General features: G+C 40.5%; 1 protein-coding gene across 2 annotated transcripts; it reads right to left on the bottom strand.

The window, feature by feature from the left end:
* Positions 1–28: 28 nt before the first annotated feature.
* Positions 29–26,855, bottom strand: vps54 (VPS54 subunit of GARP complex). Of its 2 annotated transcripts, XM_011473287.4 has the most exons (24): positions 26,581–26,850; positions 22,483–22,657; positions 18,624–18,865; positions 16,136–16,214; positions 14,564–14,598; positions 14,254–14,385; positions 13,744–14,129; positions 13,471–13,597; positions 12,833–12,862; positions 11,830–11,937; positions 11,696–11,751; positions 10,075–10,171; positions 9,599–9,927; positions 6,600–6,729; positions 6,341–6,522; positions 6,118–6,230; positions 5,701–5,764; positions 5,520–5,625; positions 5,318–5,405; positions 5,122–5,243; positions 2,640–2,720; positions 1,718–1,825; positions 1,528–1,622; positions 29–1,081 (listed from the first exon to the last, which is right to left on the bottom strand). In XM_011473287.4, exons 2-24 carry the CDS (start codon positions 22,625–22,627, stop codon positions 976–978), a joined length of 2,961 nt encoding a protein of 986 aa, XP_011471589.1. In that variant the 5' UTR covers positions 22,628–22,657; positions 26,581–26,850; the 3' UTR covers positions 29–975. The 2 variants fall into 2 exon arrangements, with proteins under 2 accessions (XP_011471589.1, XP_004065822.1); XM_004065774.5 differs by lacking the exon at positions 12,833–12,862 and having other exon boundaries at positions 26,581–26,855.
* Between the last annotated feature and the right edge of the window lie 114 nt (positions 26,856–26,969).

Below are 26,969 nucleotides of genomic sequence, written 5' to 3'. Positions count from 1 at the left end.
GTACAGAAACAGACAGACAGACAGCAGGTTTCTCCCTCATCCGGTTTATTCACAGCAGCGCTGAAGTGACTGGCTTCACTCGGACACACAGTGGAAAGTCAGGCACACTGTGGGGAGAGCTCACGTCTCTGACAGCAGATCCAAAGTAGGCACTTCTGAAGCAGACAGTGATGGGAGTTAATGCCTCTGTCGCGTCCGGTTCACATCTGCGTGGGAATCAAACTGCTTCTCAGCAGAATTTTCCTGATTCATTTTTTCCTTCAACTTTTTTAATTCCTGGTTGTGAAACAAAATCAAATCAAGGAGAAAATAAGGAACATTTGTGTTTTGTTTTGTTTTTTTGGGTGGGGTGGGGCAAATTTCTTCAAGCCGCAGCATCCGTTAAGAGAGAAATCTGACATTTGGAGCTGCTGCAGACCCAACCTCCATCATGCGGTTGATTTGTAGCTGCATCGAAACAAAGGATGGAAGAGAACGTGTGCATCTGGAACAGATATGTGAAGAGCTGCATTTGTGCCTCGTGTTCTGCAGCCCTCCAGCATATAAAAAATTACCCCCAATATGACCTTCCTGTCGTTTGTGGATCATCACAAAAGAGAAACAACTCTCCTTCAGCGTCACGAAGCCGATCGCTGTAAACCCCAGAACAAAAATGCAATTCGAGTATAAAAATGTACCAAAATCTCCTCAATGTTGCAGCCTGCTGAGGAAAACGTCCAGTAAAGATTCAAAGAGGACAGAAAAATAAATTACCCCAAAGTCTCATCACCATCATTCCATGGAAATAATTTACTAGTGTTCGTCTGTGATTGCACGCAGAGATGGGGAGGCAGCAGCAGCTTTTGGAAGCTTCTCCGTTTCTGCATACAGCTCCGCCCTGCGCAGTCAGGTGCGTTTTTGGTCCCCAGTGGACCGCCTCGGTTGGCGGTCGGACGGCGCCCGTCTGTCCTTCTGCCCATCGGGGCTCTGTCCACATCACCTTTTCTGCTCCCAGATCTCAGCCATGTTCAGGTCGAGCCGTTCGAGGCTCCGGAGAGCCTGGATGTTCTCGGTGTAGAAGGCCACGTCCACCACCACCAACCTGCAGACAGAGCCGCCGTCAGTTCTCAGGCCCCGCGGGTAAACATCAGGAAAAGGTCATGGAAAAGAATCCACTCATGACCTCTTTTAGTCCATGGTGTTTACACTGGACAAGAGAGAGGAACTTCTTTTTCTTTTTCTACTGTTCACTAGCACATGGCTGCACCTACAGTTGGAAGAGGCTCGGTACAAAATATTGGCACACTTCGTTGGCCATTAACCCTTGCGATTTTCGCAGATTTTTGCGATATGGGTATTGCACAGCTTGAAATTGCGATGATGATAAATTTGCGATTAATTGTGCAGGCCTAGTTGACGTGAGAATCTGTGCTCTAGTATCAGGAACAGGTGCTTTTCTGGGGTCGCGCTCAAGTCATTTCATGTTTTTTCGCTCTCCTGTTTGGGTTCATGAATAGAAAGGTTAGCTTGTGTGTATACATCTGTTACCCGTGCTGTGGTCCGCCGTCATTTACGACCCCCAGTCTGGCCAGCTGCCTCTTAAGGTGCATTTTGAAACTGGCGTTGATCCTCAGGAACAACATCTGTGCAGGTCAACACACCTGTCTCTTAGTGAAACTTCCCCAGACTCGGAGCTTCTGACACATTCGGTTTGAGACAGGAAGCGGCAGATCCTCACCTGCGTTTGTTCTTCCGGCAGAAGCTCAAAAATGGCTTCGTGCATCTTCGCCATCTGCTTGCAAACGTTCCTAAAGCAGGTTGACGGCATTGGAGCCTTCACCTCGTACTAAGGAAGGAGATTAGTGAAGCAGTTTGGAAGAAAACTTTCTATTATTGAGAAGGTAGAATCACAGCAAAGCAAGCAGGACAGTTTTCCTCTTCCTTTCATCTCTTCATGAATACTATATTTCTTTATGGTATATATAATTAAGAGGAACCACAAAACAAAAGAAATAATGAAGAACATCCAATATTTACATGATAACATTAATTATTCTGAAAGGTTTTACCATTGCTGTCTTAATTAATCAATCATGTCTTTGAGCTTAGATTATCGCAGGTGTCCCGCAGGGATTAATACTCGGTCCTCTACAATTAACACTTTACAATAGTGAGCTTTCATTGTCCAAACTGTAGCATTAGAATGGAGATAGATGATAAAATACTGTTAGTTACAAAATTAATTTGATAAAAAATAAATTAACTTTACCAAAAATACCATATTTTTTTAACACATCATGAAAATACATGTAGAAAAATATTTGTCAAAACAGGTAAACTGTATAATAGCTAGATACAAGTTTTAATTGCTTTTTTTTTTAAAGATGACCCATTCATGTACTTTACAGCCACAGGAAAGCTGAAAGATTAGATTTGTGTGTATTTATACAAAAAATGGCTTTGTATAGAAGCATTTGAAATTTATTTAGGCAAATATTTAAAAAAAAAGTCAAATAATTTCTGGTGTTACAGTTTTTAAAAAGTCAACATGCCCATTAATTTTCTTCTAAAAAAGCTGCAGTTTGATTAAAGAAAAGCAGTGGAACATAGACTGTAGAACAGACAGCAAGCATGTGATGACGATCAGGAAGTTCTCTTACCCTGGATAAAACCCTCTCAAACAGACTGTCCATGATGGCCACCAGCTTGGCAGAGATCTCTGCAATGTGATCGTTATAGTCCTGAAAAACATGAGACAGTCTCAACTGCATAACCAGGACAACTGCACCACCTTCAGGTCTCACAGGTTTCAAAAGCTTTTCCTAGAAAAAAATAAGTGCGTCTCATTTCCGACTACATGGAAGCAGCCATCTTTGGAGGAAAGTGGCATCACATTCAATGAAATCCCTTCTTTTGTTCCTAAAGTCTCACTCTAATCATCCGTTTGATCTACTGTAAAAGCTTTATCAGTGGTCTTTTAATTATGATTATGCCGGGGTTTTTTTGGCCAAAGTAAAAAACTCTGTGGTGTTTTCTAGAGCATAGATTAGGAGCTGCAGTAGTTCGTTAGAAATTGTAGGTGGGACCACTGGCAAAAGTAACTCCGCCCCATTTTCCCCCTCACCCATAAGTGAGCTATTTGTTTACACGCTCTCCCACCTGGTGCAACAAAAATAGCAAGCGATGCTGGAGCTATCCAGGCGTACAGTTTTGAGCCAAATGTCAGCTTGGATGGAAAAACAAAGACCTACATCGATCCAGTCGTCCACAAGCAAATTTATCTGGATGGAGCGGAGTGGGCAGCTTGTGGCCCACCCAGCCCATTTTAACGTCACAAATGCAACCTTTTTCAAATGTTCTTTTTTTACATGCTCCTGATTCACAAAGATTTGAATTCAGGAAAACTCAGAAATTTTAAGCTCAACTTTCTTTACATATGTCCTCCATCATCAGAAAAATGGTACAAGAATATCTTAAACACACCAAAATGACTATTTTTTATCATAATGAGTCTTTAACATTTTAAATCTTGATTGAATCTTCGTAGAGAAGCAAAGTTTCATTTAAAGGTTCTTTTGATGGCGTTGTTTTCTACACTGCCCCCACCAACACCTTGTGCTTTATGAAACCCAGTTATTTCCATGGAGACCAGAATCGGTTAGCAGCCCAGAAAGAGGAGAAGGGGGAGGAGAAGAAATAAATGTAAAAGTAGAAGTATAAGATTAAGCCATAGGAAGGAAAGAGCAGGAGAACAAAACAAAGCAAAACTAAAAGAGAAGAATAAAAAGATCAGAGCACAGGTGTGCCGCAAACCTCACAAACAAACCCTCTGAGAAAAGAAAATCTCCATGGAACTAGGGCTGGGCGATATTGAATTTTTCATATCACGATATTGTTTTTTTCATATTGTGCGATAACGATATTAAAAACGATATCAAATAACTATATTTTTCAAAGTAATCTTTATTGCACACAGTTTTAAAAGACCACAAATAAATTCAAATGTTTGAACTTTCAAGTTTAACAGAAAAATAGACAAAAAATTGACACACAATTATGTCAATATAAAAAAATGTGCAATAAACTAAAAAAATTCCCAAGAAACTCATCAGTTTCTTTAAAATGCTCTTCAAGAAATTAAAGAAAGCTTAAAAAAAATGTTCTTATTTAAATACTTTGTGAAATTTCGAATAGCTTTCAAGACAAGTCAAAAAAGAACAACAGATCAACTTAAATGACCTCCTATTCTGTGAGGCAACAAATAGGCACCTTGGTCAGTGTGATTTCTGCTAAATGAACAAAAGCCTACAGATTGCGGGCAAGGAAGACATGTGTATCAACCATTTCAGGTTTTAAAGCTACCCTTTGACAGGTTACAATATTACCCCCTGTACTAAATACCCTCTCAGATGGGGTGCTGGTCGCAGGGATACACAAATAGCGCTTTGCCAGGCAGCTAATCCCCGGGAAACTTTTCTATCCGACTTAGATAACCGAAAAACGTCCACACGGCGGAACTTTTCGGGCCGGTCCGTTCTACAATGCCTCTTGAACCTTCATCTGCGCCCGCTTGGCTCGAGTTTGTTAACTTCTCTTCAGACGGAACATTCATTTTCTGCAAGTGTTAGGATTTGCAACATATGCAGATACTAGCTTGCATCCTAGCTTGTAAATAACGTTCACTCTAACTAGACGTGGCGCAGTTTATTCAGTGATTGGTCTAGCCCTGTGATACTTAATTCTGATTGGACAAGAGGGCGGGTCTTCCGGGGGTTTCTCCCGTGTTCATTTAAAACGAAAGTTTATCGCAATAGACTCATTTCACTATCGAAAAAATGTAATATCGCAATAACGATAATTATCGTTTTATCGCCCAGCCCTACATGGAAACCAAACAAGCAGGTGTGAATGCACCCTAAATATGTATCCGTGCCTCCTTATCTACCTCTAGACCAGGGGTGGGCAAACTTTTTGACCCGTGGGCCACAAAGGCTTCTTAAATTTGTCAAAAGGCCCAGATCAGGAGCAGATCTGTGTAGTGTTTTGATAATCCACCTTATAAAATTGCGTCTGGACAAATGAAATAGTTTAACGGGCTGCATATCGCCCAACACTGTCCTAGACTCTTCAGGAGTTTGTTACCTTGGTGATGTGGTCGAAGTGTCTGAGGACGCTGAACTGTTTGGGCTGCAGTTTGGTCTCAAAGTGGGCTCTGATGATGGGAATGTAGTGAACCACCAGCTGCAGGCAGCGGGAGGCTAAAGCTGCACAGAAAGACAGCGTCAACAGGAAACCTTCCCTCCGGAACAACACAGCTGCTTCGGGAGCTTGTGTTTACCCAGGTTTCTGGTTGTGATAGTCTTCAGACCGACGACCTGCAGAGCTCCGGCTCCCAGAACCAACTGGCAGCAGCGCGAGTTGAAGTGCTGCCAAAACAAAACAGGAGTTTTCTTTAACCAATGATTTCTGCTCGACAGTTTGTGACCTGAAGACTTTCCGTCAGATGATGAAGAGTTTACAGCTCTGCTGGGAGCTCTCACCTTCAGCAGGTCTGACAGACGCGTCAGCATGTCTGTGGTGATGGACGGGATGTCGTTCACACACCGGCAGTATTCCAGAAACATCCGTATCAGCAGCAGAACCGTTCTGAACAAACAGAGATGCCGCCGTCACAGACAACCTCATCAGAGAGAAGTTCCTTGTTTGTAGAGGAAGACTTACCCAACGACGGCGTACTTCTGTCCATTAACTAACAGAAACTCAGCAGGTTTCCTGTCATCTGGACCTGAAAGGTCAGTTTTACATCTGTCAAGTCTTTTGGTTTTCAGTAGAAATGGATGAAGTTCAAATCAGCAGATAAAAAAGAACATAATCTGAATCACAAAATCAAAATCAGATAATTCTTACAGAAAGTGTTCTGCTTTAAGTACAATAAATAAGAGATCTGTTGTTGTTAGTCTTCAACTAAAAGAAAAAGAAAAGTCTCTTTATTTTTAATTATTTTAACCCCCCAAATAATCCGTTTCAAAATAGAAATGAAAAAAACATACTTGTTTATTCAGTCACAACATATTGCTTCCTCAGAAAAGAGTTTGTTTGGTGGATAGTTGTAGAAATGGTCAAAGTGTTTGCAGTTACCTGAGGTTTTGCGCTCTGGTAGTGTAATTTTGCCATCAGCGATGGAGTTTACCAGATCCTGAAACTCTGTTGGGACCTCCGCCTGCTTCCAACGCTCGTTATCCAGAAGGAGGCTGCAGGAGCAAAACCATAAAAGTAATTTCAATTATTCTGGTTTTGTACATTTGCTCCCAATTTTACCATGAAATCAGAATTCAAGTTTCCAATCTGAGCGTGAGGATACCCGAGTTTGGTTTTGCGTTCTTCGTGGAAGCGGTGGACGAAGCGGTTGGCCTGGCTCTGCAGGGCTCCCCGCAGGGAGACGCTCCTCCTGCCGCAGAGATCCTCTGTGTCTTTGACGAAGCCTTCAATCGTCCGTGACAGAGACACAAACTCAGCCGAGCTCAGGCGCTCCAGGGAGCCGTCCTGTTGGAAACGAGAAAATCTAAAATCGAGCAGAGACTCCCCTGAATCTGAACAGCAGTTGGCGATGATCGTCCTACCCGCGCTCTGGCCGTGAGCACTTTGACGCAGCGATCGTGGCTGATGTCAGACGCCGTGTGCAGCAGCTCCTGGATGTGGCTCATCACACGGTTCAGCTCCACCTCTGTGGGCATCAAGCTGTCACCCGACCTGAACAGAAGCACAGAAAAGAGGTTAAAAAACCAACAAAAAAAAGATTCACTCCATCCACCTTCTCCTCATTATTGTGATTAAATGCTTAACATTCCCTGATCAGCACCATCAGTTGATAGTGGACTGCTGGCTTTACCTTATTTCTCTATTGACTTACACAAAAGCTGATCGCATCATTTGAGGAATATGTTTTAGAATTATTTTTAGTGGGCCTCTTTTGCAGTTTAAAGAGTACCGATTTAAAAGATTTGGTCATTCAGATATTTTTATTCAACAACCCTCCTTAGAAATTCAGGTTTCCTTGTTTTAAGTTTTTGTCTAATAACTAAACTAAACAAAGTGCTACCTGGACCTGAAAACAGACAACTGTCTGTAGACTTTAGAAATAAAAAATAAGACCTTTTAGAATGTTTGTGTGTCTTGTGCTTCATGACCAAACTCTTCCTTTTGTATGTGGCATCCATTAAACTTTCCTTTGTCTATTTTCTTCCTCAAAATCCTCATCCAGATTACCTGTAACGTTTATGGTCCGGTTAAGATTCAGGTGTGGATTTTCAGGAAACATTGATTTGCACCTCATAAAAACAGAAAGTCAGCAGTACCGTGATGGGTTACGCACACATTCTGACCAACACAGAACCAGCATGGCTGCCATAAGAGGAAAATACATCCCTCTGCCACTTTATTCAATAACATTATGTGGGAGGTAGTCAAGCATGCATCAGTTTTTTCTGATCCTGAATGTTACAAAGCTTCCAAAAGGCCTTTATCTAGTGTTACTTTAATTGATTTTTACATCCATCCATCTTTTGAACCCGCTGATTCCCCAAATTAGGATCATCAATTAACATTTTTGGACTGCGGGAGGAAGCGGGGTGCCCAGAAAAACCCCCCCACACATGCATGGGGAGAACATGCAAACTCCACACAGAAAGCACCCAGCTGGGATTTGAGGGATTTTTACAAACAGTTCAAATCAATGATGTTGCTGCTGTGACACCAAACAACAGCCATTTCTCCTGCAGTGTCTTAAATACTGAGCTTTTACTTATCAAGTTGTCCATTTTATTCATTTATTCCGTTTTTTTTTTTAACCTTTTAGTGCTGCACGTCTCCTGCATCAACAGAGCATTTTTGTTGTTGTTGTCTGCAGTAAAACAAATCTCTGAAGCTCAGACAGTTTCATTTTCTAAACTTTGCAGGTCTGATGATCAGCTGCAGCAGGACAGACTCGTCTTTACAGCAGAAGACTGATCGTGCATCACGTGTCCTGTGTGTGTTAGAAGTAACTTTAAACATGGTATGTGGATCAGTTTTTCTCATTTTGTTCATCAAAAACCCAATTTAATGACAGTTCCTTTTAAATATCTTTCTCCCTACTAACTAAAAGTTAGGAAAAAGAGGTGGTGCTACAAATATAAAGATTATGTATTTTTGGTCTGGATTCTGACTCTACATCAGTGTTTTTCAACCTTTTCTGAGCCGCGGCACACTTTAAGCTTAAAAAAAATCCCGCGGCACACCAGCATCCAAAAATGAAAAAAAAAAGGAGAAACTCATAGTCTGTATTGATCTACAGCCCCTCCACAATCTCACATGCATTTTTGTGATAATTATTGCAAAAAAAGCTGGAAGCTGCAGCTGTTTTTCTAAAAGATGCAATAAAAGTTAAGTTAGAAGATTTAAAAAAAAGTTTGAAGTGTGTTCGTTGTTTTCAAGACGTTTAACAACAGAACTCCTTTTACGCTGTCACTCTCACAACCCAATGCATCATGGGAGATGTAGTGCATAAAAACGGCCGGCGGAGATCGCTTTTCGGAGCTTCATGGTTTTGTTCACTTGTTCCACGGTCTGATACCGGATTCTGTGGAAAGCTACACCGCTAAAGACGAGCTTTAGCTGGTATTTTTGTTAGAACTGAGCGACTTTACGAGCTAAATCGAGACAAGGAAGTGAAGACTTTAACCACTTCTGATTGGGCAGACTGATGACATGTGATTAAGCCTTCAAGAATGATTGGTGGAGACAGGTAAAGGGGCGGGACTTTTCCTAAATACAGCCGGAGCTGCAGCTGAATCGCGCTGCCGTCATTCTTATCAAAATGTCTTTAATAAAATAAAATAAACGCAAAGAAAAAGTATTTTACGATCTTTTATATTCCTAACTCCTCGGTGTTTTATCAGGGCCTGTTTGGATGAACACAGAGCTGAAATCCTGGAGATGGGAAATGTTTTTAGATCAGTTATTGAGGGCAATTTCCCACGGCACACTAGTGTGCCGCGGCACACTGGTTGAAAAACACTGCTCTACATCATCAGTTAATTCGATTTTTCATTTAATTTTCTCTGAATAGATTAAATGTGATTATCACCTGATCCATGAGTGTTCTGGATTTTATTTTAGCATAAGAAACATCTTCACTAAAAAGGAGACATTTATTATTAGGAGCATGACACCAGAGAAAATCTGCATTTCTTTCTAAGCACATCCAAATCACTTTAACCTGGCATCACAAACGTTCTGAATTCTGAGTTTTTCAGTCACATTTGCTGGGTTTAGCATTTTCTCCACCATTTCCCTTCTGCACTTAAAAAAAAAAAAGTGGTAAAGTTTTCTTTCTTTGGGACCTGCCAGCCAGCGAGCTCCCAATCGTTTCGTAGTCTGACATTTCTGCACAAAGCAGCTCAAAATCATATTTTAGGAAATTTAAGGTGTTGTTTTTTCCTAAATCTAATAAATTACTAATAAATTACTCTCAGGCAAGAACCCAGCAGGTCAGCAACGTCACAGCACTGCAGTTTGACATCCGAGGACAAAGAAAAAAAAAAAAAATAAAAATGGAAAAAAGAAAAAAAGAATCACTCACATCAAGCTTTGCTCTCTGCTGACAGAAATCTCTGTGACCCCACAGGCCGGGATACTGCCGGCAGATTCGTCTCGGCTCTGCTGGACCCTGACGCTAGCTGCAAAGTTCTGATCCTGACCCGCCTGCTCCTGTCGGGCTTCACTCAGGGCATCACTGATGAATAAGCCCTCATGGGTGAGGTATGCCAGCTCAGCCTCCCCCTTTAAGAGCAGGGGATCCTGGGAAACCTCACAGCTGGATGCTGCTGAACTGGCCTCTGCCAGGAGCCGGTTCTTATGGTTTGAGTCCAAAGCCTCCAGAACCACATTTCTGATCACATCTGAAGTAGCCTGATGGACAAACATGAAAACAACAGACGGAGCAAAAAGTTTCACAAACGGCTGAAACTTTCAGGTCATACATCATATTTTGCTTTGTTTTCAAGAGTTTTAATGCATTGGTGCAGTTAAGGAGATTGTTGTGGTGCGTTCACTGACCTTGATTCTCTGCAGGAAGAGAAGGAAACAGTCAAAGATGTTTTTCAGCAGTTCGAACCACTGAGGAAACGCCATCAGACGCATCTGGTCGGCTAGCCTGAAAACGGCAAACAACCATTTTTTCATCAGATCCGTTGGAGGGTCTGACTATCTGAATAAGTTTATTCTGTTCACCAAGACTTTCAGTTTTTCTACACTGCAAACAAATGTTTATGAAAACCGTCAACATTATCTAACAAGAACTTAAAAGTTTGGTTGAAAAACAGTTTTATGGATGAACAGAAATGTATGAAATTAAACAGCTCCTCGTGAAATCAACTAAAAACGTTTGAGGGGAAAAACTCCACCTGTGTGAACAAAGACATTTTCCTTCCCTTTTTTTTTTTTTTAATAGTACAGTTCACACTGATGTTGCCTTCAGGTGAAAAAAAAAAAAAAAAACTTAAGTGCCTTTTTTCTCAAAGAGGATGTGTGTGAAGAAAATGAAGCCCAAAATTGCTTTTCTGAGTAATTCTTTTATTCAAATGATTGTGAATCAGGACCAGAAGAACAACATGCCGTTTGAAAAAGAGCTTATTTGTGACACATGCTGCTCCGAGCTCTCAGCAACGGGGAGGAGAATGGGGGTGGGGTTGCTCCACGCCAACGGTCCCGCCCACAACTGAGATGGGAATTTCTGATGAACTACTGCCACTCTGCAGAAAACATGCTCTGCCAAATGACAGTTGTTTTTTTTTATTTGGGCTACAAACGGCATAATCCTTATTAAAAAGACCAATGGAAACACGTTGACTACAGATCAAAAGATGATCGGAGTGGGACTTTGACTAAAATAGATCAATTTTAGAACAGAGAGACAGTCGGCGTTCTAAACGTTAGATTTAGTATCGAAAGCATTTGCGCAGCAATTTATTTTGATCAATTTTGTTTTATTTCATTTTTTTGAAAACTGACAGGTGTGACTGTTCCATTTTGAAAAGGTAAGGGGATGAGTTGAAAATATGACCATAGGCCTCGCCCATTTTCAAACATATGTCAAAGACCAGGCTCACCATTTTGACTGTGAGGGGTTTTTGAAAGCAGATCATAAATGCATGTATTTCTGTTACAAAGGTGGGCCACTCCACACTGCTGTGGACAAGAACCTCTTGTTCAACAAGTGGTTACCTGGTGACCTGGCCTGACTCCAAGGTTAGTGTTTAAACCTCGTGGGGTTACCATTTAACCAAAGATCAAGCTGTAAAAACTTTAAAAACTGAGGATGCAAGAAATGAATGATTTCCTTTTATTATGTCTGATCTGCTGGAACTTTGAGAAATGGCAACAAAAGAAAGTATGAGCATAGAATCGTGTTAAAGCTTTGAAAACGTCAGCAGACTGACATGCCAGCATTGATTTGTTTAAATGAGTTTATGATGTGTAACATTCAACGTTAACAGGATCTAAACTATGAAAAATGCCTTAAAATAACAGAGCCATGACAAGATTATGGCTAAGCACTCATTAGAATAAACTCTGGATCAGTCATATCTGTGATAATTCTATTACCGGTACTTGTGTATTTTTCTATTTGAGGAACATTGTGTCTTTGAGATGTCAAGGAGTAAAATATGAGACTTACTTAGTAACGACTTCAGTGTCAATTTCTTCAATGTTCACAAGACTGTCTGCCACACACTGCAGAACAGACAGATTTGGTGTCATTTATTGCTCTGAAACCAATTCCCATGTGCCGTTTAGCGTCTGCAGGAGCACCTGTGCGACGATGGCTTTAGCAGCAATGATCATCTCTTCACTGTAAATATCCAGAAAGTCCAGCTTCCTTTGTCGCAACAGACCAAACACCAGCGACTCCAGACGCTCCTAAAACAAACAATCATAAAATGAACCTTAACGACGGCTCAAATGAGGTAATAGGCTTAAAAAAGGCAGAGAAAAGGTTTCTGATTATTGACAAATTAAAAGTCAAAGTCATTAGGAAACGTACATCGAGATCTCAACCTTTTCTGAAGATCTAAACATGTAATAATTCAAATAATGGTACTACATCTCCAGGTCAACAGATGTGTTCTTTGGCAATGAGACTTATCTAAAACCCATCATAAAATTCACACAAATGCTCTAAATCTTTGATTAGAAAACAGTCCATTACTTCACTTTGTTTGTTTAAATTGTCATGGCAACCAGACACTTTTAGAAAATTACAATTTTTGTAAAAAGTGGTGATAATAGGGCCATGCTACAAAGCAGCAAACTGTCCAGGATGTACCCTGCCTTCACCCAACAGTAGCTGGGATAGGCAGAAGAAACCCCATATTCCATATGGAAAATGGATGAATGGTGAAAATAGCTCCGCCACCTGCGGAGGCCGCCTGGTTTAGACAGATATAAAGGCGCTGCTGCGACACTGGATTTGGATCTAATAGATGTATCTGTGGACCATTTGAATAAATCAGAATGTGTCATGGTGTTCCACAGGGTTCCAAACTTGGACTTATATAATTCCTCCAAAACATGCAGATAACACCCAGCTTTGCATAATAAAACTCACCAATTTAGCTACTTTTAATTACCGGTATGTTCCTATGTAAAATTAAAGCACTCTTGATTTATATATATAAACAATCGGAGTGCTTCACAGTCAATCACTTTGATGGATTAAACAATTAATCCCACAAGAAGTTTGATTAATGAAGAAGGAGGTTGGATTTTTCATTTGATTTTCATGAACGACACATCTTTGAAGAGTACAGCCAACCTTTTGTGAGACAGCATTTGGTTTGGGGACCTGTGATGAACACAACAGTAACATAAAAGTGGTTTCAGTGCCAAGCAAGATTTCCATAGAAAATAGACTACAGCTACTTTTTTTTTTAAACCTATTGTTTTAAATATAGATACATTTAAAATAATTTCAAATGTATACATTTTATGAAACTACGTGGAAAATGTAACAATTCCCAAAATCTCGTTTTTAACTGATATTTTTCCTTAAAACTGACAACTAAACCTCACAGATCTGAAGGCAACAGAAAAATTTGGGTCATTTAACATTGAAGTCAGTTTTTAAAGTTTCTGTTTTTTTCTAAATTTAGATTGCAAACATTCTGTATTTAATAAAAAAAAAATTATTAAATTATTAAAATCAGATTAAGTCTGAATTAGCATGAATGCTATTAAATTTGTTAAATAGGGGCGAAATAAGTACCAAGGTTTCTGGATTTTTTCATACAAATGTGTAAAGCGTCACTTAAGTCAAACTGGGGGACCCGTTAAAAAGCTTTCAAGGTGGCATCTTCTTAAGTGAAACTTTTTTTAAATTCAGGCTTCAATGGATTAAACTGATGCCTCTATGGCAGAAGATGAAGGGTAAGAGTGGTAAGGGAACACTCAGACCTTCTCCAGGACCTGCTGCTCTTCCCTCAGACTGCGGCTCAGGTCGCTGCGGGCGTACATGCTGAAGTCCTCCACCATCATTTTATCGATTAGCTTCTCCAGCTCACACAGCTGGGAACCCAGATGCCTGAGGAAAAAACACTTGGCGTCAGTGTTTTTCATTCATGAGCTTCTCTTCAACTTCAGTTACCTATCAAATATTGCTTCTGCTTTGTTGAATTTTTTTCAAAATACAACAAGAATATCTGACAGTTATTGAAAAGCAGACTCTACCTGAAGCTGTGGATGCCCTGCAGCTCCTGCTGCAGCACCTCCTTGGTGGTGGCGATGAGCTCCAGTGCCCCAACAAACTCTGAGGTGGAGAGCAGCAGCTGCACGGTGGGCTGCGTCTGATGCACTGCGGCCATCAGCTTCAGCTTGTTGTGCAGCTTGATGCAGTTGTTGCGGGTCAGAGTAGTGCGGAGGGCCTGCAGAGGCCCCTTGCACATGATCCGATCCATGGCAGCGGTTTTGCTCCGAAGGACAGCCACTGCCTGCTGCGTCTCCTTCAGGCGGTCCTGCAGCTCGTGCTGCGAGGACATGGCGTGGAAAAAAGCATCGGAGCGCAGAGAGATCTGCCGAGCGATGCTGACCTCCACGACATCCAGGTAGTGACTCAGCTGGAGGGAAGAGTGGGGGAAGAAAAGTCAAAACAAACTTCCAAAACCATTGGTCTCTTTATATCAGAATTTTTTAAAAAGCTTAAAAAAGATGTGCTATAGATGTGCTTAGCAAAAAGCTCACCTTCTCCTGCAACAACTTTGAGGAGGCCCCATCTCTGCTGCTCTTTCCTCCAGCACTGGGAAAGTGTGACCACGGAAGGACGGCGTTAAAAGTTGATGGATCCTCCAGAGCAAAGTTAGGTCTCATAAAAATCTTAAACAAATCAAGGAAAACCAGCAAAAACCACATTAGACTTTGCTAATAATTACTGGCAGGAGTCCTTTCCTAAAATTCCGTGAAATCCTCCAAACAAATGATTCTTGGTCCCAACAAAAACAACATAATTTCATAAGGTATTGACGTTAAAAATCCATGTTAGAGAAAAAAATACCTTTGGGACTTGTTCCAGCTCAGCTCTGGATTTGTCTGCAAAACAAAAACACTCACAATGAATTATTCGCAGTTTCAAGAAGCAACAAACATTAACATTTTATTTTGAACAACATGTCCAAACACTAAGATTTCCACATTTGGAAGCCAATTACAGAAACGGCATTTAAGGCAATGTTATACAGTATAATATTGTCTTTAATTACATGTAAGTTATGATGTTTATTATTCAGACTTTGCATCGCATCTCTTATGAAAGATATTCCTTTTTTGATTCAAACTAGGATTACGTGGTTGAGGTTTATGCAGTAATCTCAACACGTCTGTGCTTTGATTCACAGAACGACAGCCTCTTCCTGTGCTAAATTTAATCTTTAGTTTCAGGTAAAATCGTCTCCTTCGTACTTTTCTCTGTGAATTTATTTAGTAGTTTCTGTAATATAATCTAGTTGGGGGAGATATATTTTAAAGATGAATAAAAGATGGAACATAATAAAGTAAAATGAAAAGCCCACTCTTAAAACATCTTGAAAAAATACAATCAAAAACAAACACCTCGCCTAATTTGAAAAATTAATTGAATTATGAACTAGGCTGTTTGAGGACATGTATAAAATAATTTAACCTCTTGAGACCTGGCGTCCACATACGAGGACATCAAGTTCTGGGTTTTATTTTCACTTTAGTTCATTCTGATTTCTGTGACTACAAAAAACCAAAAGAGCTTGGGGTCTAAAGAGGTTAAGATTAAAACTGCGTTTTTGAGTATTTCTTTATTCAAATCTTGATGGATCAGAAGCAGACAACAACCCCTGCTTTGAAAAAGCTCATTTGTGACGCAGCAACTACAATGGGCAAGCCAAAGTCTACCTGCTCCGCTCCAACTCTAAACGCTTCACTTAGACAAATTAGATCCGCTAACGTCTCGTCTGAGCTGAATTCTAGCTCAAAACTGTACAACTGCATTGCTCCAATTGCTTTCATTTTTTTGCTACGCTAGTGTTAGCTTAGGGTTGTGAGGGTCTGTAACGCTAACGGGAAAGAGTGTAAAGAAAGGCATGCCAGAATATCAATGTTGGGGCTACTTCCACACCAACCGTTCTGCCCGGAGGCGAATTTCTAATGAAGTCCTGTTCTGCCGCAGAAATTATGTCTTAAAAAAAACACATTGGCTTTTTAATTTTACTAAAAACTTCATAATCATTAGTAAAAGACCCCCCCAGGAATGATTATATAATGGAAAAAAATCTAGTTGGAGTGGGAGTAAAAAAAAAAATTAAAAAATGTGTTGCCAGGTAAAAATAGGAAAAAAAAATGACTAAACACTTCATGATTTAAATGATTCTTGAAGAACCTGAGTTTTACAAATCCTGTTAGTGGTTTAACAATTAAAACTGCTTTGAACTGCTTTTAAGTGGCGAGCACAAAAACAAATATTTTAAAAACCTATAATAACATTTACAGAGCAAAAATTTGTCATTTTAAGGACATCTAGCATCATGTTCTCCTGTTACTGAATTAATGAGGGCTTCAGGCTGGTGCAGGCCTGTAGCATTAAATGATTTATTCATACCATGGTTGATACTGGAGATGGAGTCAACGTCGTCTTTGTTGGGGCAGATCGTCTTACAGCGTTCATGAACTCGTTCCCTCTAAATGTAAACCAACCACACACACAAATCTTTAGACTTCAATATTAATCAAATTTAAGCCTTGTGTTTGTTTTTGGTGGAACAAAAAGACACAAAAGCAGAATTTAAGCTCAACAGTGTTATCAATTGAAAGATTTAAAAAAAGTCTGAACACATCCATGGTCAAATGAGAGATTTAAAAGGAGCAAGAAGCAGAGAAGGAAATGTTTTAAAAAGTCATTAAATATTGTGAGAATGCTGGTCTCATTCTTTTCTATTGTGAAACTTGAATGAGGAAATTAAACCAACCCTGAAGACAGAAAGTCACATGATTGGAAACTACACAACTAACAGAAACTGAAAGATATTTTATATCAAAGGGAATTCATAGAAGACAAAACATCCTGGTTTAATCAGGGTTCTTTTAAAGATTACAAAAATTAAAGCTTCAGATTTTTTTTATTTTGTTTTCTTTAAATCGAAACAAAACAAGATGCAGCTTGTTTAAAAAAAAGTGTTAAAAGATAAGGTTAAATAACTAACATGGATGAATAAAATCAACAAGACTTGCATTCAGAAACCCATTTGACAGCAAATTAAACTGTGGTGAGTTTTTCTAAGTGTGTCTGCTGTGCTGCTCAGAAGAACCAGCACCGCAATATATCCAGTACAGACCAAAGGTTTGGACACATCCTCTCATTCAAAGAGTTTTCTTTATTTTCATGACTATGAAAATGGTAGAGTCACACTGAAGGCACCAAAACTATGAATTAACATGTGGAATTATATACATAACAAGAAAGTGTGAAACAACTGAAAATATGTCATATTGTAGGTTCTTCATTGTAGCCACCTTTTGCTTTGATTACTGCTTTGCACACTGTTGGCATTCTCTTGATGAGCTTCAAGAGGCAATCACATGAAATGTTTTTCACTTCACAAGTGTGCCCTGTCAGGTTTAATAAGTGTGATTTCTTGCCTTATAAATGGGGTTGGGACCATCAGTTGTGTTGTGCAGAAGTCAGGTGAATACAGAGCTGATATTCCTACTGAATAGACTGTCAGAATTTGTATTATGGCAAGAAAAAAGCAGCTAAGTACAGAAAAATGAGGGGCCATCATTACTTTAAGAAATGAAGGTCAGTCGGTCCGAAAAATTGGGAAAAATTTGAAAGTGTCCCCAAGTGCAGTCACAAAGACCATCAAGCGACACAAAGAAACTGAATCACATGCGGACCGCCCCAGGAAAGTAAGACCAAGAGTCACCTCTGCTGCGGAGGATAAGTTCATCCGAGTCACCAGCCTCAGAAATCACAGGTTAACAGCAGCTCAGATTAGAGAGCAGGTCAATGACACACAGAGTTCTAGCAGCAGACACATCTCTACAACAACTGTTAAAGGGAAACTGTTGGAGTCAGGCCTTCATAGTCAAATATCTGCTAAGAAACCACTGCTAAAGAAAGGCAACAGGCAGAAGAGACTTGTTTGGGCTAAAGAACACAAGGAATGGACATTAGACCAGTGGAAATCTGTGCTTTGGTCTGATGAGTCCACATTTGAGATTTTTGGTTCCAACCACTGTGTCTTTGTGTGACGCAGAAAAGGTGAACGGATGGACTCTACATGCCTGGTTCTCACCGTGAAGCAAGGAGGAGGAGGTGTGATGGTGTAGGGGGGCTTTGCTGGTGACACTGTTGAGGATTTATTCAAAATTGAAGGCATACAGAGCCAGCATGGCTACCATAGCATCTTGCAGCGGCATGCTATTCCATCCGGTTTGCGTTTAGTTGGACCATCATTTATCTTTCAACAGGACAATGACCCCAAACATTCCTCCAGGATGTATAAGGGCTATTTGACCAAGAAGGAGAGTGATGGGGTGCTGCACCAGATGACCTGGCCTCAGCAGTCACCGGACCTGAACCCAATCGAGCTGGTTTGGGATGAGCTGGACCGCAAAGTGAAGGCAAAAGGGCCAACAAGTGCTAAGCATCTCTGGGAACTCCTTCAAGACTGTTGGAAGACCATTTCAGGAGACTACCTCTATAAGCTCATCAAGAGAATCCAAAGAGTGTGCAAAGCAGTAATCAAAGCAAAAAGTGGCTACTTTGAAAAACCTACAATATGAAATATTTTCAGTTGTTTGACAGTCAGCATTAAGGGGTTAAATCCACCAAGTGGTTCCCGAGCGTGGCTGTGTCTGCAGCTCACCGCTTCCCCAGGGGATGGGTCAAATGTGAAGAACAAATTTCACACACCTAGGTGTGTGACTGTGATTTAATTTAATTTTGACTCTTTCCCCAAAGTACCCACCCACCCACATGGACTCTGCCCCTACCCCATGTACTCTGGCCTTCCCCAATGTAATCTGCTCCCCGTGAAGTCATCTACCATTTTCTGATTCAGCTTACAGAGATGCAAAGATGTTACCTGGGTCATCTCCTGTAGGTAAGGCCCAAACTGTTCTCTGGTGATGATGGGGAGGTAGAAGGAGGGCATCACCTCAGTCTCTGTGAAGTCCAGCCCCCAAGTTTTGGTGAAAAAGTCGGATTCCCGTTTGGCAAGCCGCGGGTCGTTCAGAGCAGCAGGGAGGTTCACCTTCGAGCTGTACACAGTCCACCGGTCGTGCTCCTCCACCACAGAGGGGCCGTTACACAGGCTCCGCCCCTCACCTTACACAAAGACAAAAATGTTTTTGTTTGGATCAGAAGATGGTGATCAGCCTCCACTGTAATTGTTTAAGCCTGATAAGCATGTGACAGTGTCACATTACACTGATGTTGTACAAAACGTAGTTCGAGAGAAATTCTTAAGACAAGGTACCGTCATGAATTTATGTTTTGTATATTAAATGTATGAATGTCCTCCTGCCATGGAAAAAGTGGTTGCCTGTTTTTTATTTTAACATAAATTATTCTTTAAAAGAAAAAGAACTAAAACAAAATTAATGGGGAAACTTCATTAAGAGACTAGACAAGGCGGTGGTGACGAGACAGCGGCACTTCCTCGGAAAAGCCAGTGAGGGGTGTGGCGCGAGGATTTCCCCATTCACACCTACTGGCCGCGAATAACAGTTCCATAGGGGGATTTGTTTGGAGTGAGCTCAGTGATTTTTTCGGACGCTGAGTGCTTTGACGGAAAAAGGAAGAAACCCACCGGGGCCGGGTCGTCAAAAGTGGAAGCATTACCGGGAGGTGCGATTCCCACAGCATGAGACCTGCTTTGTGATCAAGAGCAGGAGGGTTTGCTGCGAAATGTGACGCCAGAGATCCCGGATTCAACTCTGGTGAGATCGAACCATTTTCTTTTAGTTACTGGTATACCAGAGCACAGCGATTGCTTTAGGGATGTTCCTTTTTTTGACTCTCCTCATTATTTTTGGAATAACTTTCTGAGTTCGGAGAGTGGTATTGAACTCTCTTAGACTGAATTAAGACTGGGCACGCTTCATCTAAAATGTTTGCTCTCGAACTGACCAATGATCATTTTGTTTGAACTCTCTAATTTAAGTGAAGGTATGGAATGATGCAAGGGTCGTATCTGAAAATTTCTGTTGTGTTTACCTGCAAATTGTTTCTCTACATTAAGACACTCTTTATTGTTTAATCTCTTTTCGTGTATTTATTCTTTAGTAACAGGACTGGTTATCCAAGTGAATTGTTAAAAGCTCTGGCAATTTTCTTGTCTTAAATATTTTCTAAAAACCAACACTTCTGTAAGCTCACCTGGCAAGATTGTCAATAAAAAAAACCCACAACTGTTTACCGTTTGGTCAACGGTAAACAGTTTAAAAAAAGTTTTTAAAAAAAGAGAGAATTTTCTGCCAAAGAAGTCCTGGTTGAGGGCTTGTTGTTGCGTTGCTAAAGAACATTGTTGTACGAGTTGGATTTTTTTTAGAAAAAACCCACAGAACGGGAATTTTAGCTGAAAATAAAACTAACAAGTTTCACACTGTTTGTTGCCTCAAACAATGTACAACATTTAAAAGTCTATTGAGCTACATTTTTAAGTGGAACTAATTTATCCTTTAGTGAACTGTGTCTATAAAGACTCTCATTCATCCAGGTTGATTCCATCATAGTAGTAGGTTTAGGGGCTGTCATCTGGACTTAGTTTTTAAAGTTAGAAGCGTTTTTCACCTCTTATCCAAAAGCAGGGCTTCAGACTGCGACCAAATGGTCGCATTTTGGGACCCAAATTTGAGAGTGTGCGTCTGAATTTTACATCAAGTCGCACATGTGCTACCAGTAAATTTGCCTCCCCCACCCTCCGTATTTTTTTATACATTAAACGTGGAGGAGGAACGTCAATGATCAATGAAATGATCGATGAGACGTGAGCGCATACGCATGCAAACACACACACACACTCGCACACATACTCATGAGACGCGAGCACACACTCGGGGGAGGGGCCTAGAGATAATCGAGCGCGCGTAAACATCTGTGGGAATATCATCACAAGCCGATTGGGCGTGCGTCTGAGCTATGAGCAAGCGAACTATTGATTCGCTCTTCCGACCGGCGGCTAGTGTACACCTTTTCATTGTCGTGCGCGGAGCTGACAAAGCAACCAATCACAGTGGGGTAAATGACTCTTGGGGGCGTGACATTGACCGGGCTTGAAAGCAGGAGAACATTTAAGGCAGGACACCTGACAGCCCCCTCCCCGGACCACATTAAGGAGTTCCTTAATTTCCTTTTTAGAACGTATCTATTCGATCGTAATTTTCTAAATACATGCAGTCCGTGCTGAACTTTTCTCTGGGCCGCACGGAGCCGGAGGAGTGTTACGGCTATGGTGCCGGTTTGGCGCGCGGCGGCACGGCTGTCACTGCAGCACACTGCTCCCGCGGGAGATGGTCAGCTGAGGAGACACACCTACATGCGTGACAGCTAACGGAGCTTGAACATTGAACATGTGCGAGCAACAACAAGATTTAGTCTTAGACGCACTTAAAACACGTGGGGAAAATGCAACGATAGACGTGTTTGAGGTGAACCAGCACCGCGCCTGGATCGTTAGCGAGACCAGTATGACCTTAGTATGATCTGTGTTATTATATATTTTACATTGATTTGAATGTTTTGTAATGTATGTAGCCTTTTTTAATCAATTGGTATTTTAAACTATTTTAATTGATCACCCAACTACAAAAACCCATCAGGACACATGTCCCATAATGCATTGTTTTGTAGTCATTAGGGCCGCTTTTCAGTCAGCACATTACTAAATTTCCAGCTGTGTTCACGTAGGTTGGGGCCTTGCTCCCGCCCCTTTTCTCGTGATATTTTTGTGATGATTGACAGGTGATGTTGGAGCAAAAAGATACGTCACACACCAGGTGATCTGCTCAGCGTTTCCTCCACCTGGGTGATCTCAAACACGCTTATTGTGCATCTTGGCTGCACTTATTTGATGTTACCAACATAAATTTCAATCAGTTTTGGAGCTTTTCTCAAGCACTTTTTTTTTTCATTCTGAATGTATGGTATTTTTTTTACTATTTGTACTGTCATGACAGCGATGGTGCTGTCAGTTTACCTTGTTGCATCACTGTATTATTAGTAATACAGTGGAAATTAGTAGATTTGGTTAGCATGTTGATTTACGGTATGTGCCCCTAAATTTTCTGGTTGTGCCCCTAAAATTTTCATTTAGGGGCCACAGTGCTCCTAGTGAAAAAAGTTAGTCTGGAGCCCTGAAAAGGCTTTGTCCATTCTGAATTAGCTGGTAAAAGAGCTGGTATTTATGCGCTCATTGGGGAGGAGTCAGACCTGAAACTGGATGGAATTGTCAACTTAGCCTACATGGTTTCGGGTCATTAAGAGTCCTCAGCTGGGGGTTGGGGAGCCAGTGACTCCCTTTCCAAACTGGTCATCTCTTTCAGCCACTTACTTTGAAGTCATTTTGGGGGAAACGTTACCGTGAACTGCTGATTTTTATTTGACTACGCAATGAGGAAGTGAAACAAAACCAAAATTAAAAACCCAACATGAAGTCCAGCTTTAGCAGTAGACTCAGGCTGGTGGGACCAAAAACGAAGGCGGAGAAAGTGCCATTCAGAGCTGCTTAAAAATTTACAAACATTATTTTTAAAGCTGAGGTCAGAGGGCAATTTTAACTATGGCACCTTCTTAGAGCTGCAGTGAATAAGTTCTAGTTTTTTTTTTCCTTTTATTGTAGGAGAAATGCTATTGTTTCTTAGCAGCTGTATTAGTCTGAAGTCATTTTCTGATTTGAACAAGATGGATGGATGTCAAGAAAGGAACAAACAGTTGATCCTCACCGGTGGGTTCCTTGGGGCAGACATCAGGCAAGGAGCGGATGGCCCGGATGTGAGGGGCGGAGGGACCCTGCTCCTTGTGGAAAATCCCATCTCGACCTTCACTGCTGGGACGAGGCACTGGGGAGGAGCTGTGACTGGAGGCCATGGCATTGGGACTTGCCTCCTAGGAGGCTAGCTGGAGGAGGAAAACGAATCATTATGAAAAACAACACATTTTAATACCAGTTTGGCTCGTAGTTTGATCATCTATCAAAAGATGAGGACCATCCTAAAGCAGCTTGAGGCTGTAACCTTAAGGATGTTCTGACATTAAATGTAGAATTTACCGCTACCAAAAAGGGTGGCCCTCCAGAGGAAGGAAAATATTCAGACCCTTTAAATCTTTTTAGATTTAAAATAAAAGTTTTCTTTTAAAGAATGTATTTAAACATAACAGAGAACCTACAGACAGATTGACTTGTACTTCTGGTGTTTGCTCTTTGAAAGAGAAAAGGTTCCTGGTTTAAAGAAAGTAACTTCAGTTCATGTCTGCTCATACTTTGCTAAAAACACAAATAAATGAAAAAGTTTAGCAGCAGTTAGGCCTGCACAATATACCGCAAATTTATCGTTATCGCAATATCCAGCTCTGCAATATGCATTTCGCAAAAGACAGTGAAAATCGCAATAAATCGTAAACCTTAAATGTGTTAATACAACCTTAAGGCAGCTTGAAGCATTTAACGAATCAAATAAATCCCTTTATGCATTTGACCAATCGGATGGACGTCTTCACCTTGTTGACCAATCGGATGGAGGCCTATTATATTACATGTTTGTTTCCTATGTCAACGAGGGTCATTTGGAGTATAATTTTTAAACTGTTGCAATGAAATGGGAATGATGTTTTGTTTATTTTGTTATTTGTTGGTATACCGCAAATTATACCGTTATCGCAATATTAATCTTAAATATCGCATATCGCGAGTTTTCCTCATATCGTGCAGCCCTAGCAGCAGTTCAAATACATTTTCCCTTTTGTTCATCCCTAGAGTGAAGTATCCCTCAACCTTTACCATTTCTTCCCTGGAGGACCTTCTTTCTGTGGTTTAGGGTTTTTGTTGGGGCTACATGCTCAGGTGAGTTGGTTGTTTTCAGGTGATTTTCATCAGAATAAAAAAAAAAAAAAAAAACTTAAAAAGGCTGTTTGTTTTTATTAACCATGCGATTTAATTTACATTTTAGTTCAGGAAATGCAGTAACCAAAAATATTCATTTTAAATGTCTCGAAAGGCTCGTTTCCTTTGTTTGTTTTAGTCGTTCTGGTTTATTAAAAACACAGCAGCTCTTATTTAGGATTCTCAAAGCCCCACTTTTGACTAACAACACATAAAGTTGGTGACATTTTTGTTGGTGGTTGGAACTTCCAACATAAATTATTTTGAGATGATTTTCCTGATATTGTGCTGACAGTAATGAGACGGGAGATTTTTCCTGTAATCCCCTCATCTCTGTGATGAGATTAACAGCAGAGGGTCTTATACGTCTGTGCTCTTAGTGGTCAGCACAAAACATTAATGCTTCAGTCCAGCGTTAGTCTGCAAGATGCTGCTTCAACGAACCGCTTCAGTGAAGCTCCAGAATTTTCATAGTTTAAATAAGTATTATATCATACTATAATAGGTCAACAGTGACAGTTTTTTATTGCATCTTATTTATATTATACATTACAGAAATGCCTTAAAATAAAATGCTATTTCAGGATATTTTGTTAGGTAAATAATAATTCCATGAGCCTTTATATTTTATTTTTCTTTAAGGCAAGTGTCATCCTAAATGAGTAAAAAAATAAATAAAACCATCAAGTCACAGATTGAATGATTTTAAAGTAGCAGCGCTGTGCGAGTTTCGGTGCATCAGGACTATTTCTGCACACTTTCTTTGCTACATCACAAACATTAATGAGCAAAAGTCTAGGAAAACAAAGTGATGTAATCGAGTGCATAAAAGTGCAAGTGCTATTTTTGACTAAGAATATTTGCAGGAAAGGGAGGAGATGGTTTAGGGACAGCAGCACTGAGTAAAAGACAAGAGAGCGAGCTGAAAATGTTTAGATTCTCTTTGAGAAAGCTGAGGATGGATAGCATTAGGAGGAAGAACACTGGAGTGAGTTCATGTTAAACGTTTAGGAGAGAAATTCAGGCAAATCCAGGCAATTCTGACAAAAGAAAAGAATTAAGGCTGCAGTGAAGAAAACATGAAGATGCAGACTTATTTACCTGGTAACAACCTTTCATTCAACTCAGTTTATTTTACTCTAAAAAGTAGTGACAGTGGTTGTCTTAAAGCAGCAACTCAAAGCATTTAGGCATGTAGACATGATCAAGATGATCTGTGCAGTTCAAAGCGAACACAAGAATGTGATTTAAGTGACTTTGCATGTTGCATTGTTGTTGGTGCCAGATGGGTTGGTCTGAGTGTTTCATTCACTGATGATCTACCATGTCTAGGGTTTATAGAGATTGGATCGAAAAAGAGAAAATATCCAGTGATTGGATAATAGAAGATGGGAAAAACAATAGAAGATTGAAAAAAACGTTGTCTGGTCTGATCAGTCTCCATTTCTGCTGTGACATTCGGGTCTGAATTTGGCATTAACAACATGGATCCATCCTGAATATTGTTGCTGACCATGTCAATCCCTTTATGACCACAGTGTACCTTCTGATGGCTACTTCCAGCAGGATGAAGCGCCATGCCAAAATTAGTTTATGTTCATTGGACTCAAATGGCCTCCACAGTCACCAGATATAAACCCACAGAGCACCTTTGGGATGTGGTGGAATGGTAAATTGGCATATAGATGTGCAGCCAAAAAACTTGCAGCAAATGCATGATGCTATCATCTCAATAAGGACCAAACTCTGAGGAATGTTTCCAGTACCTTGTTGAATCTTTGCCACAAAGGATTAAGGCTGTTTTGAAGGCAAAAAGGGGGGGTCCAACCCGGTACCAGTAGGGTGTACCTAATAATGTGGCTGGTGAGTAATCAAGCATACTGGGAAAGGAACTGATAAGAAATGAAGTGAATGTGAACCAAATACATAACTAAAACAGAAAAACTACATTTACCATCTGATGTGATCAACTCAGAGAAAAGACAGGAAAGAAACAGTAGCTGTGATGCAAAGGTAGGTGGAGGGCCCATGTTTCGAAGGTTGCAGGTTCATTTCCTGCCTTTCCTGCTCGAGTGTCCGTGGGCAAAACACTGATCCCCTCAACCTTTCCACATGGTTAAAGATTATTATTGTAATGCAAAACACTTTTGACCTTAGAAAAGCCCTATATTGATATATAAATAAGTAATTAACAGCCATCATGGCTTCAACATTCATGAATGTAAGAAAGCAGACAAAAAAGATCTGGAGTACAAATGTCCAATGTGCCCTGAAGCTCTCACCACTAGTATCTGTTTTAGTCTGTTTATAGCAAGATAACCAGAAGCATAGTGGGTCACCTGAATTAACCTTAACAATCATCTTTATAAGATTGGTTTTATATAAAAAAAATTCCAGAACTAAAACGGGAAACTGTTTTAGAATTTAAATTAAAAAAGAAAAACTCAAAATGCTAATTTTAGCATTTTAGCTTTGACAACTTTAGAAGACAGAAGCTTTTAACAATGTCTTGACTTCAACTGTAGGCTGAAACTAATTATATAAATGAATACAAAGAGAGTGTATAAACCCACTTTTTAACTATCCCATGAAAGATTAATTAGACTTTTGTGTTACAGTTTAAATGCTCCGACCTGAGCTGTCAGATTTGCTCTGCTGCTAACTAGCTAGCATGAGCTTGTTGGTAACTTTCTCATTTTTCTGTTTTTAATAGAGTTGACATGAAAGTGTACCTTACACACCGATACAAAAACTCGATTATTTTTTAATTCTGCGCTGAAAGAGAAGAATATCGCAGAGTTGCTGTCAAAGCTAAAGCTAATGTTGACGGTTACAAACAGAGCACAGGGCTAATGCTAGCAGAGACAGAAGGAGGTTCCGCGCAGACACCAAACAAGCCGAGATTCGTTTGGCAGCCTCGGAGTACCGGTCGCTCGCCTACCTGTCGTGTGGAGCGCAGCAGTCGGAGTTTCCCTTCTTTACCATCCCAGAAACTTCACAGGAGCCGGGAGGAAAACAAGCTGGCACACTGTGCAGTCAGCACCGGCACTCCGACCATCATGCAATGCGGGGGAACACAGCGACGCGGCTTCTCCTCTTTCACATTCACACACAGACTGTTAAAACAACGCACTCACACCAGTTGTGTCTGTGATTTGAAGCCCAAAGCTCTCTGCTGCCACCTGTCGACCATACCGGTAACAACTGTTTTTCCAGAAAAAAAAAGTTTCAATTATACTTTTCTTTTTTTTAAACCAATTTAGATGCAAATATTGAACAGAACTCAAATATTTAAAAAGGCCTCCTTCTAAACTAATATATTTTTACATA

Source organism: Oryzias latipes, chromosome 1 (genome assembly GCF_053564925.1).
Source record: "Oryzias latipes strain Hd-rR chromosome 1, Olatipes_Hd-rR_3.1".
NCBI classification, from domain to species: Eukaryota; Metazoa; Chordata; class Actinopteri; order Beloniformes; family Adrianichthyidae; genus Oryzias; species Oryzias latipes.
This window is presented reverse-complemented; position numbering and strand designations above follow the sequence as displayed.